The sequence below is a fragment of the Teleopsis dalmanni genome, unplaced genomic scaffold (assembly GCF_002237135.1).
Source record: "Teleopsis dalmanni isolate 2A unplaced genomic scaffold, ASM223713v2 unscaffolded_contig_0058, whole genome shotgun sequence".
In the NCBI taxonomy this organism is placed as follows: domain Eukaryota; kingdom Metazoa; phylum Arthropoda; class Insecta; order Diptera; family Diopsidae; genus Teleopsis; species Teleopsis dalmanni.
This window is the reverse complement of record NW_024031440.1, coordinates 1-10,462: the sequence shown is the minus strand read 5'-3', so window position 1 is coordinate 10,462 and position 10,462 is coordinate 1. Positions and strand designations below refer to the sequence as shown.

General features: G+C 31.8%; 1 protein-coding gene across 1 annotated transcript in view; it reads right to left on the bottom strand.

Annotated features, from left to right (window-relative positions):
• The window catches only part of LOC119662987, a gene marked incomplete at its 5' end in the record, with an annotated part of 14,007 nt that extends 6,197 nt beyond the window's left edge, over window positions 1-7,810 (bottom strand). Inside the window, 18 exons of the mRNA XM_038072646.1 lie at window positions 7-82; window positions 149-403; window positions 1,142-1,281; window positions 1,346-1,430; window positions 1,484-1,577; window positions 1,663-1,826; window positions 1,893-2,331; window positions 2,429-3,334; window positions 3,383-3,385; window positions 3,574-3,780; window positions 3,840-3,952; window positions 4,174-4,360; window positions 4,517-4,659; window positions 4,722-4,854; window positions 6,740-6,816; window positions 6,941-7,050; window positions 7,226-7,320; window positions 7,403-7,810. Coding sequence (XP_037928574.1) covers window positions 7-82; window positions 149-403; window positions 1,142-1,281; window positions 1,346-1,430; window positions 1,484-1,577; window positions 1,663-1,826; window positions 1,893-2,331; window positions 2,429-3,334; window positions 3,383-3,385; window positions 3,574-3,780; window positions 3,840-3,952; window positions 4,174-4,360; window positions 4,517-4,659; window positions 4,722-4,854; window positions 6,740-6,816; window positions 6,941-7,050; window positions 7,226-7,320; window positions 7,403-7,810 — 3,635 coding nt within the window. The remainder of the gene's footprint in view (window positions 1-6; window positions 83-148; window positions 404-1,141; window positions 1,282-1,345; window positions 1,431-1,483; window positions 1,578-1,662; window positions 1,827-1,892; window positions 2,332-2,428; window positions 3,335-3,382; window positions 3,386-3,573; window positions 3,781-3,839; window positions 3,953-4,173; window positions 4,361-4,516; window positions 4,660-4,721; window positions 4,855-6,739; window positions 6,817-6,940; window positions 7,051-7,225; window positions 7,321-7,402) is intronic.
• Window positions 7,811-10,462: the final 2,652 nt, after the last annotated feature.

Below are 10,462 nucleotides of genomic sequence, written 5' to 3'. Positions count from 1 at the left end.
AAAAGCATTGAAACGTGCCTCTAACGTATCGCCATCACGCAATTTGTCCAATTCAGGAAATACATAAGGGTCCACCGGACAACTGAATACATGTTTTATGTTTCATTGCTTTTTTTATAACTTTTTTGTTGTGATCAATTGTACTTACCCGAAGCGATCGATGAGCTGTATGCTACGTCCTGAATATGGATCTCTAGCTACGACATTTGTTGCGAAAATATCTGTCACATGATTGTATCCATCTTGTGCTTCCAAACGGAATGTGAGTGGGTCACCAACTGCAATTGTTGTCGTTGGTCTGCCTTGGTACAAAATCATCAAACGTACCTTAGAGCTTAAGGTGTTTTCGGCGGGCAGATACTCTATTGGTATCGGGCTGCCAGATCTATCATCATTAATAAGACTTTTTTCAGAAACACAAAGTGAATATTGTAACGAAATGATATTTAAACGAATTTGAGTGATTAAACAAGCAATTCGTTTGAAATTTCATTTTGTTTTTGAAAATACTACAAATTTACTTTGATTAGTTGCATCTACTTAAAATTAAGATTTTGGTATAGAAAAGTTAATAGAAAAGCGAAACTAAATTACTAAACACTAAACTACGTTGCCATTTATGAATTCTAAGCTAAATTCTAGACTGAACTACATATAAACTTTACTTTTATTCAACAATAAACTTAGATTGAGCCTAAAAGTATGCAATATGTAATACATAAGAGTGAATGGATTTCCTAGACTGTTGCACAATAGACTGAACATAGTTCAAAACACAATAAATAGTCAAGAATGCAAGCAAATATGGACTGTATAGATATAAACAAATTATGTGGCAACTTTGTTGCATTTTTTTTATACTTAAAAAAGACGTACAAAATTTTGTACAAACTTTTTGAAAAATACTTACAGACTTCAGTCTACAGACTTTACTATTTAATTGAAAGTTAATTATTTATTTAAAGTAAAACTCTATACTTTTATATTAATTATTATTTAATAAAATATTTATAAAACTCATCCTTTTAGCTATTACCTTCATATATTATAAAAACAACATATTAGCTATGCTATGTTTGGTCTATGGCAACAGTTTAGAAAAAAGCTTTGTATGCATTGCTTTACAGCACATTTCACATACCCTGCCCCAATATAACCAGATGTGACAACTGCCTCTCCAGGTCCACGGAAAACGCACGTTAAGTTATAACGTTTATCACGACTTGTTTGCACATTATCAGAAAATTGTACAACAACAATGTTGGTTAAGGTGTCGCCATACTAAAAGGCAATAAATCAACTACATTTTAATATATTCAAAGAAAAGCCCATAAATTCTACTTACTCGCTGTGTTCCACAGTCTGGATAACCCTGTGGTCCACTTATGCGCAAAACATTTACTGTGCCGCCATTACCACGGAAAAAACATCTAAATAAATTTTATATAAAAGAAAATATAATTACTTTATCTGATTTTCATACCTATCATAGTAGCCGTAGGTGTAAATACGTCCTATGAAGCCTTCTGGTGTACGTATTGTAAACTCCATTCCTTCCTCATTGCATGTTTGGGTTACTATTAATGATATATGCCAATATATTTTGCTTTATTTATATTTTAATTTACTTATTCAAATTTTTTTTTATTATTAGGCTCTTACCATCCATACACTCTCCGTCACTTCGTCCCAAACTACGTTCGTAAAAATCATAATTGGCGCTATCAAATGAATTTGGATCATGTACATCTAACTCACGTGAATCTCTGTCACTCAATTCACAGTTGGGTGAATCGCGTTCGTCATAACCAGAAGCTGCAGCATCTCTGCAGATTTTACAATTTTAAAATTGTATGGTATAGATTTTTTCTATGTAAGCATAGCCAACTCACCTGTAATTAAAGCTGCGACATACGAAATCTCTACTTTCAATACATTCACGTTCACATTGTATCAAAGATGGCACAGTTAAAGCACGACGCACAAAATGTCTGCGCATTTTATGCCTTGCTGCAACTTGTTTAAAGTTATCACTCTCTTCACAACGTGTTATTGGCGGTCGTGGTGCACCACCCCCGCCAAGTCCTCCACCGTAATGTGACCCAGGCGGTGGTGGTATGCCACCCGGTAATGGACGATCATCTGCTAATGGTGGTAAGGCTCCACCATGGTATGGACGGTTGAAAGGACTTTCGAATGGTGGATAACCACCATTTGCAATTGGACGTCGACCTATCGGCACATCATACTCACGATCATATGGACGACCATATCTGTCATCATAACGATCTTCATATTCTAGATCGTAATAGGGTGGAGGTCGATCATAACCTAAATAAAAACTTGTTAAACATGCATCATTCTGTTTTATGGTCGTTCTGTTAATTTTCATGGTAGTTGATTAGTTTTCTGTTTGTTACTAACATACCTGGACGTTCGACACCGCTGGCACCAAATCGATTACCATATTTGTATATGTCGATTGGATAACGATCATTACCTACCGGGAATCGATTTGGAGAAGTTGGATATTTGTTAGATGTTAATGGTGGCACAAGTGGTGCTGGTGGAAAACGCTTTACTGAATCAGGTTCAGGTCTGTGTGCACTATGTACTATGTCATCAGTTGGATATCGACCATCTGCATCATAACGTACAGAGCCGCCACGTATAAGTGGATACCTTCTTGAATCATATGATGAAGGACGAAAACGTCTATCAGGAAATATGTTATCAGGCGCATCTCGCCCACTGTAACCACCAATTGGTTCACGAGTAGTTGGATAGCGCGATGGATAGCGATTTGCATAACGATCATCTGGGTAACCACCACTTTGTCCATAGGGTCTATATAAATTATCTTCACCAGGTGGATATGGACGTGTATGCGGCAAATCATTTGGTAAGCTGTTATCCCTTATAGGTGGGAAGCGGTCTAATGGGCGGTATGGTCGATAAGGATCTTGCGACGGATATCTACCATCATTTGGATAACGCTCACGATCCCGATCGCGATCACCATAAGTATCTGGAAAGCGATCTGGGTATCGATCTGGATAACGATCACGATCACGATCACGATTACGATCACCATCACTACCAAATCTATCGGGATAACGATCAGCGTATCGATCACGGGGAGGATAACGTTCATCATCTGGATAACGTCCAGCTCCTCTGTCTGGATAACGATCACGATCGCGGTCACGATCACGATCTGCAGGAAAACGATTACGATCTGTATCTGGAGGGTAACGTTCATCATCATATACGCCTCCACCACCGGTTGGATAACGTCCACGATCTCGATCTCTATCGCCTCCATATCGATCACCTGGGTATCGCTCACCTGGTCCACCTGGTCCACCAGCCATAGGATAACGATCTATATAATGTTATTCGTTAAAGTGTTAGTATATACGTTAGAGCGTGTATGTGTACATAAATTCAAGCTAGTCACTTAATTATTTTTAAATTATATTTTCATTAGTTTGGGATTTGTGTAATAATTTGCAATTAAACAATAATTTTAATCTAATTTTCTATTCTATTTTATAAATAAAATGTATTTACCGTAATCATTAGGATTTGTTTCAGGATAGCGATCATATGGTCGCCCGACGTCATTGCCACCACTATTTTGCCCAAAGCGATTACCACCGTAACGATCATCATCTTTGTTTGGTGGGCGCCAATTTGTTCCACTTTGGTCACCAGGTCGATGGCCATTATTTGTACCAGTACCACTGTGGCCATCATCTCCACCACCAACAACATTCACTGCAAATTTATTAAGTGTTATCACTAATTTGTACTGAAATAGTTAGTTGAGCACTTACGCATTAAATTCTCGTAGTAATCGTAATCGGCATCATATATAATGCGCATGCCATCCTTTTGATTGTACCGGCTCAAGCGGCAAGTACGAAAGCGATCACTGTACACAGCCGATCTAAAATAATCCAATTAAGAAAATAAAGTTACTTTAAATTGCTGCAGTAAGAAATAAGTCGCGTTAATGCGACTTATTTTGTAGTAGGCGTTGACTATAAACACTAAAAATACAAGCTAAGATCATTCGATTATGGTTCCTAGAATTTTTAGTGCTAGCGTATTTATATTTATAGACTTAAATCTTCTAGAGATAAATGAGCTTTCAATTAGCGAACAAACCTGCATTGGAAGCTAGTTTGCCTTAGGCATTCATCTAAGCACTCGCTTAGTGAACGTCCTGTTATCTCAGAATGAAATTCACCACCAAGTCTGGAATTGCGGTAACGTTGAAAAGCAGTATCTGGTCGACGCCCGCTCGAAAACAGATGCGATGTGACTGAGTTATCAGGGTAATCGGTAGCACGTTCTACAAATTAAGCAAAAAAAAACAAAAAAAAATGCTATGTGTTTACAGAATATTGCAAAGGTTTTATTTATGCTTTTTTAAAGTTGGTTTAGCAGGTGTTAGATGCAGCATTTCAGCTAATTTAATGCACACAAGTGATGCATGGCATCTACTCACGGTTATCAAGACAAACAAGATCATAAAAATTATGGGATGGACTGGAGCTTATACTTATGTCATCCTTCTGTGATATTGAATCTTCTTCTGAGAGTATGCACTGTTTTGTTTGATCATCAAACTCCACTGAACGACAAAAATACCTTTGAAATAAAATAAATAAATACTGGCAATCAATATTCAGATACTTCACATGATGACTTACTTTTCAGCACGCAAACACATCGTTTGACACTCCTCCAAAGTCATGTTGTGGAATATGTCAACCTCAAATGGTCCGCCCAAACGCTTGTTTTCTTCCTTAACGAAAACAGCCAACCCATCGCATCGTCGTTCAGCTAGAATAAAATTGATATTAATTTTTGTGACAAGATTAATTGAATAATTATAGACTTGATTACTTTAAGAGAGTGAGAACAGCAGATATGAATGTAAGAAGATATGAATGAATTACTGATATTTTTTAACGAATGGCATATTGGCATATTCAATTTTGAAATCATAGTTTGATTTAATATAATAGTTTTGAGTTATAATTTAATAATATCGTAAGTTAAGTAAACTAATCGAAAGGTATCTGTATTTAAATACTTATATTATTTCATACTCTCAGTGTAACACAGAATCTTTTCATAAAGAAAACTTAATTCGTACTAAACAAAGTTTCGTAACTATGAGTTCATGAAAATTGTACTATTGCTTAACTTCTTCGATTATTGGAATAACAAGGATATATTCATATTGATTAAGTAGGTAGTTAAGTAATTATGTACAACAGTTCATTTATATGGAACAGAAGTTCACAACATTTGTAAACTAGTTGTTATTCCCATGAGCCCAAAATACGTCCCAAATTTTTTATCAGTTCGTTGAGTTAGTATTTTGATATTATAGAAAGTAGAAAACTTTATAGAACTTTAAAGACTTTATAGATAGCATCCGCTGAAATTTGACTAAAGCACTCAAAGGCACAACAGTCGAAAAGAAAGACTGTGAGTTCTATATATATATATAGAATATATATAGTTCTTTACGAAAATATTATATTTAACAATAATCTTGAAAATGGAGAAATTTTAATAGCTGGTATGACTATATGTTTTATATCAAAAAAAATTATAGAAACGCAGAAGAAATTGTTCTGTTACTAACATAATCTACTGCGTCACGAATGTGTCTTAGTCTATTTTCAGATACTACTATTAGCAATTACTAACTTTTCTTTAATGCAAATATAATGAGAAATTTTTTAGAAATATTATATTAGTATTGGAATTTATTTTATATAGAATATATTCATGAAAGAAATCATATTATTTTTAAAATTGTGTGTATCTACATATCCTATATAAATATATAAAAACATTTATATATTGATTAATGGCTTCAAGCTAGTACCAAATAGTTCCTCTGCTCTCTAGTGTGAAAATATATAATTAAGTTTAGTAAGGTCAGTATTTTGAAAAAAAGATTTAATATATTGGCATTGGTAACATATATGTGGATATTTTCCTTCATGTTTATGGAACTACTCTGTGGCGTGAATATGGCGATCAATAATTTTTGAAGCCAATCTATCTTATTAAAAAGTTTTAGTTCTTTCTTATTAATATATACATCAATGGTGTCTACTCATAGACCTATGTGTGATATTCATTGCAAAATAATAGTTTATATTTGTATTTTGTTTTTAATATTAAATTTGTTGCCGTTGAGAGTCGGGCGTAGTAAACGTTTTCGTCTTTTATGTACTTTTAGTGTAAATTTCTAGAGTTAGTTCCAGATATCTTGGGGAATTATCTCATAGTACATATATGGACATTTATATATAGTAACCTGGGTAGTTAACTTTTTTTTTGTGGATTTTGGAAGAATTTTTGTTTTTCAATATACATATTTGTTATCAATAACGAATAATATGGATGCTTCAAAATTTTTTATAGCCGCTGCAAATACCTCGGATTTTTAGATATAGGTAGTTCAATATTTATGCCGCTCGCGATTTATTTAAAAAAGAAATTCAAATTTATTTATACTCAATATCAATTTAAAGACCTGAAGAATTAATACTTTAAACATATCAAACTTACGGATTTTTTTATTACGAGTTAAGCAATCTCGTAAATTAAGTAATAGCATTTATATGTGAGCCTATTGATTTTTCATATTATATAAATCTTTTTTTCTTTTGCTATAATAAATAAAAGAAATGTATAAATTTACCATTTAAACAAGTATTTTCCAAATAATCCGAATTCGCATCGTCCTCCATTAACTCTGGATGCGTGCGCCGTGTGAATCTATTTTCAGCCAACCAAATTTATTTGATTAGAATAATTTATTGATTAACACACTTAGATACCAGTTTAAATATTGTATATAAAATTTATTAAATTTAAAATTATATTATGTAAAGGTACGAACCTGCTTAGCGTACAGGAACGCATCGTAGAGTCAAAATTTGCTGAACGACATACAAACGAGAACTCGTTCAGGCACTTGTCTTCGCAGTCTGAACGATTTGCCGCCGTAATCTGCAGATTTGTTATTCGTAAAAATAGGAAAAAAAGATAGAAATAATAATAAGACACAGAACAGAAACAAGATAATGCAATAAATCACTGGCATAATATAACATATCAACGCAATACATAATTTTAATGTCAAACTCTTTCTATTTAACTCAAGCATGTAAGCGTATAAGCAAACCTCTTTTATGTCCGAAATGGGCAGTTTCAATTTTTTGCGTGGATGGCGCTCAAAGACGTAACGACGACTCGGGCATTCTCTTTCAGGACGACTGGCTGTTGTAAAATGTAATAAATATATCATTATTTTTGAATTTTTTAATATAAGTTTAGATTCCCTGCCGCTATTCTCACTTACATGTCAAACAAATTTCATTGAAGTGTACACTGTTTGGCACCAGCATTAAGCTACCGATACCCTCAGGTCCGGCTTGCTCGGATGTTAGGTAACAAAGCGATTCTTCGTACTCATTACCGCCAAACGATGTAATGCGACTGCCTGGCTGAAAGTCGAAACTAGTACATGTGCGCACTAAATTATTTGTACCGGTACGATCGCGTAGGCAGAGATCTTGACATTTCTCTAACACACGAAAAGGTGGTGCTGTATCGCGTACAACATCATCGTCATAGCCTTGCAGTTGCTGATTAGGTAAACGCTCGTAGAGTACACGTCCCAAGCCATTCTTGCAGGTTGTTTGAGCTACAATTTTGTGGAATTTGCAGTTAGTTACATGTGAAGTCTCTGTCATGGGTGGAGTTACGGCTAAAATGGTTTATATTTACTCACCACTTATTACATGTAGGTTTAGGCTAATTAAAGCACTTAATATAAAAATTCGCATATCTATCTTTCGTTTTAACATTTCTCTAATATATACAGTTGGTAATATAGTATAGAACGAGTTTTAGAACTGTATATGAGTGTCAGCTTTGGTTTTGGTTGATATTTAGATTTTCCAACGCATTATTTACCAATACTTGCGCCTAGGAAAATAGTAAAAAAATTTTACATTAGTATATTTTATTTTATAATTGATTATAGAAGTATTTGTAAGTCAAAGCTTCACAAGTGACGAGCGTAGTAACACAAGTTCTTCACTTATTTTTTATTTAGAAACGATTTAGTGCATAAATATAATGTTCGCTGATTAAAACACATTCACACATATTATTCACATTTCTATGTTATTAAATCTATAAATTAAAAAAACTAAGATTAATTACTTCTGTGTATACTGTAAATGAGTTATATTATATTGAATTATTAAGAAATTTGGAACTATAAACTCATTCACAAAATAATATTAATATATACACGAGTATTAAGGTTATAGTTAGGATGGCATAAAATACGTAGAGAAAGTGTATATATTAGTTATTCTATCTAACTTATCAAAATTTATCAAAATAAGATGGCATTGGATAAATTTATGTATTATAGTATTATATTGTATAAACATCCTATATAGCTGTATAATTATAAGCATTTAGTATTAATTTATCATAACACATATCATGTATTATAGTATTATATTGTATAAACATCCTATATAGCTGTATAATTATAAACATTTAGTATTAATTTAACATAACACATAGCTGAAGGCCTCAGTAGGCAGAGCTATATCTATACATGTTAGTATTAGTTTTATAAACTAAACTATCATTATTAATAAATAAAAAATAAATAAATAATTAAATACTATAGTAGAAAAGAAAGAAAATATTGTTAACATGTATAAGCATAAATTAGTTCTGGCAAAATAAAATTGTCATTGGTACTATTTTTTCAAACATCTAGACTTAGACCTTATAGTTACAGTTATAGCATAATAGTTACAAGTTTAATATGAAAACAAGCAGTGTTTAAGATGCTAGCCTCAGTCTAAATACAGAAAGTCTTTGCTGAATATTTCACATTAGAAGAAGATAATACGAAAGAAATGTTAGACTTGAGGCAGAGCACTAGTACTATGAAAGATCTTTTGTGTTAATAACCACTTCAAAAGAATCAAATTTAAAAGTGATTATCAAAATTTTATAACAAAATTAACAAATTAAAAAGTCAATACGTTAACCTCATCCTTAACAGAAATAGTTCAACTGCAATCTCTTTAAATATCATTCCCATACAGTGAGCTAATAATATAATTTATTTGAACAACCATTTAAGTTAACCAAATGGAATTACTATTTTATAAACTATATTAACTTATAAGTCTCCAGTCCCCTTTAGTTAAAGACACAAGATTCTTCTAATATAAATCTAATAGTATAATAAATCTAACAGTACAACAGTTTGGGTTTTCAAAAATAAATCAACAAGAAGCATTCAGCTTCCCTTATGAATATCAGAAGGACACTTGTTGAGCAGTTGCCGATATCAGATAACATAGTGGTAGGTGCTCTCGTTTTAGAATTAAAGGTATTTGCCTGGTTTCAGACAAAACAGAAATGTATTTTATTAAAATATAAAAATCTAAAAAGGGTTATTTTCGATGTAATTTTGTTTTAAATTTTTTTTTGTTTTATGTTATTTATTTTCGATATTTGTTCAAATTAATTTAGTATATAAAGGTTGGATTTTTAATAAAGTATTTATTTAATTTAATTGAAATAAAAAATAAAGCTCTCAAAGCGTATTTAATCCAGTCTTTAGTGATTTCGGTTCAATGTTGTCAGACTTAAAATCGTATAATAGTGTGTTTACACTTAGATTCATAGAATCTTTTTTTCATATTTTTATTTGGATTAAGTGTGGATTTTGTATGAAAAATGATACACATGGTATATATTTTTCAAGTTAATAACAATAGACTATCGTTAGTTAATCTCTATTTCTTTATTTGATGTTATTGATATGTATGTAGTATTAATGAAGTATTTAAGTAGATATATTTATATGTGTGAAAACATACGATACACATACGACATTTAAAAAGAAGCAATATTATTACTAATAAAAATTCGTTAAGAAATACATTATTAAATATTAGAAACTATTAGATCAATTGTGTTAAAAAATAAAAAACATATATAATATTACAAGAGTTTTTAAAACATTTTAATAAGGTACAATTATATATGATAAAAATTACAATAAAAATTTGTATGAGGTATTATTCAAAATTATGTTTAATTACTATTTATAATTTTTTTTATGTACACACGTAACATAAACATAAAAAAAATTTATGTTAATCATACGTAAAAACCGCAAATTGAAAGCTTGTTTGAGGTGGCACTGACAACGCTTCGCATGGTTGCATTTTCTAGGACTTCGGACGAGTATTAAAGTAATTTGCTTTTTTATATATAAATTTGTTTTTGATTAAATTTAATATAAATTTCGATTTAAAAAAATAAGTAAATATTATGGTTCATAATAATTTCAAATTTGGAATATGATTTGTAT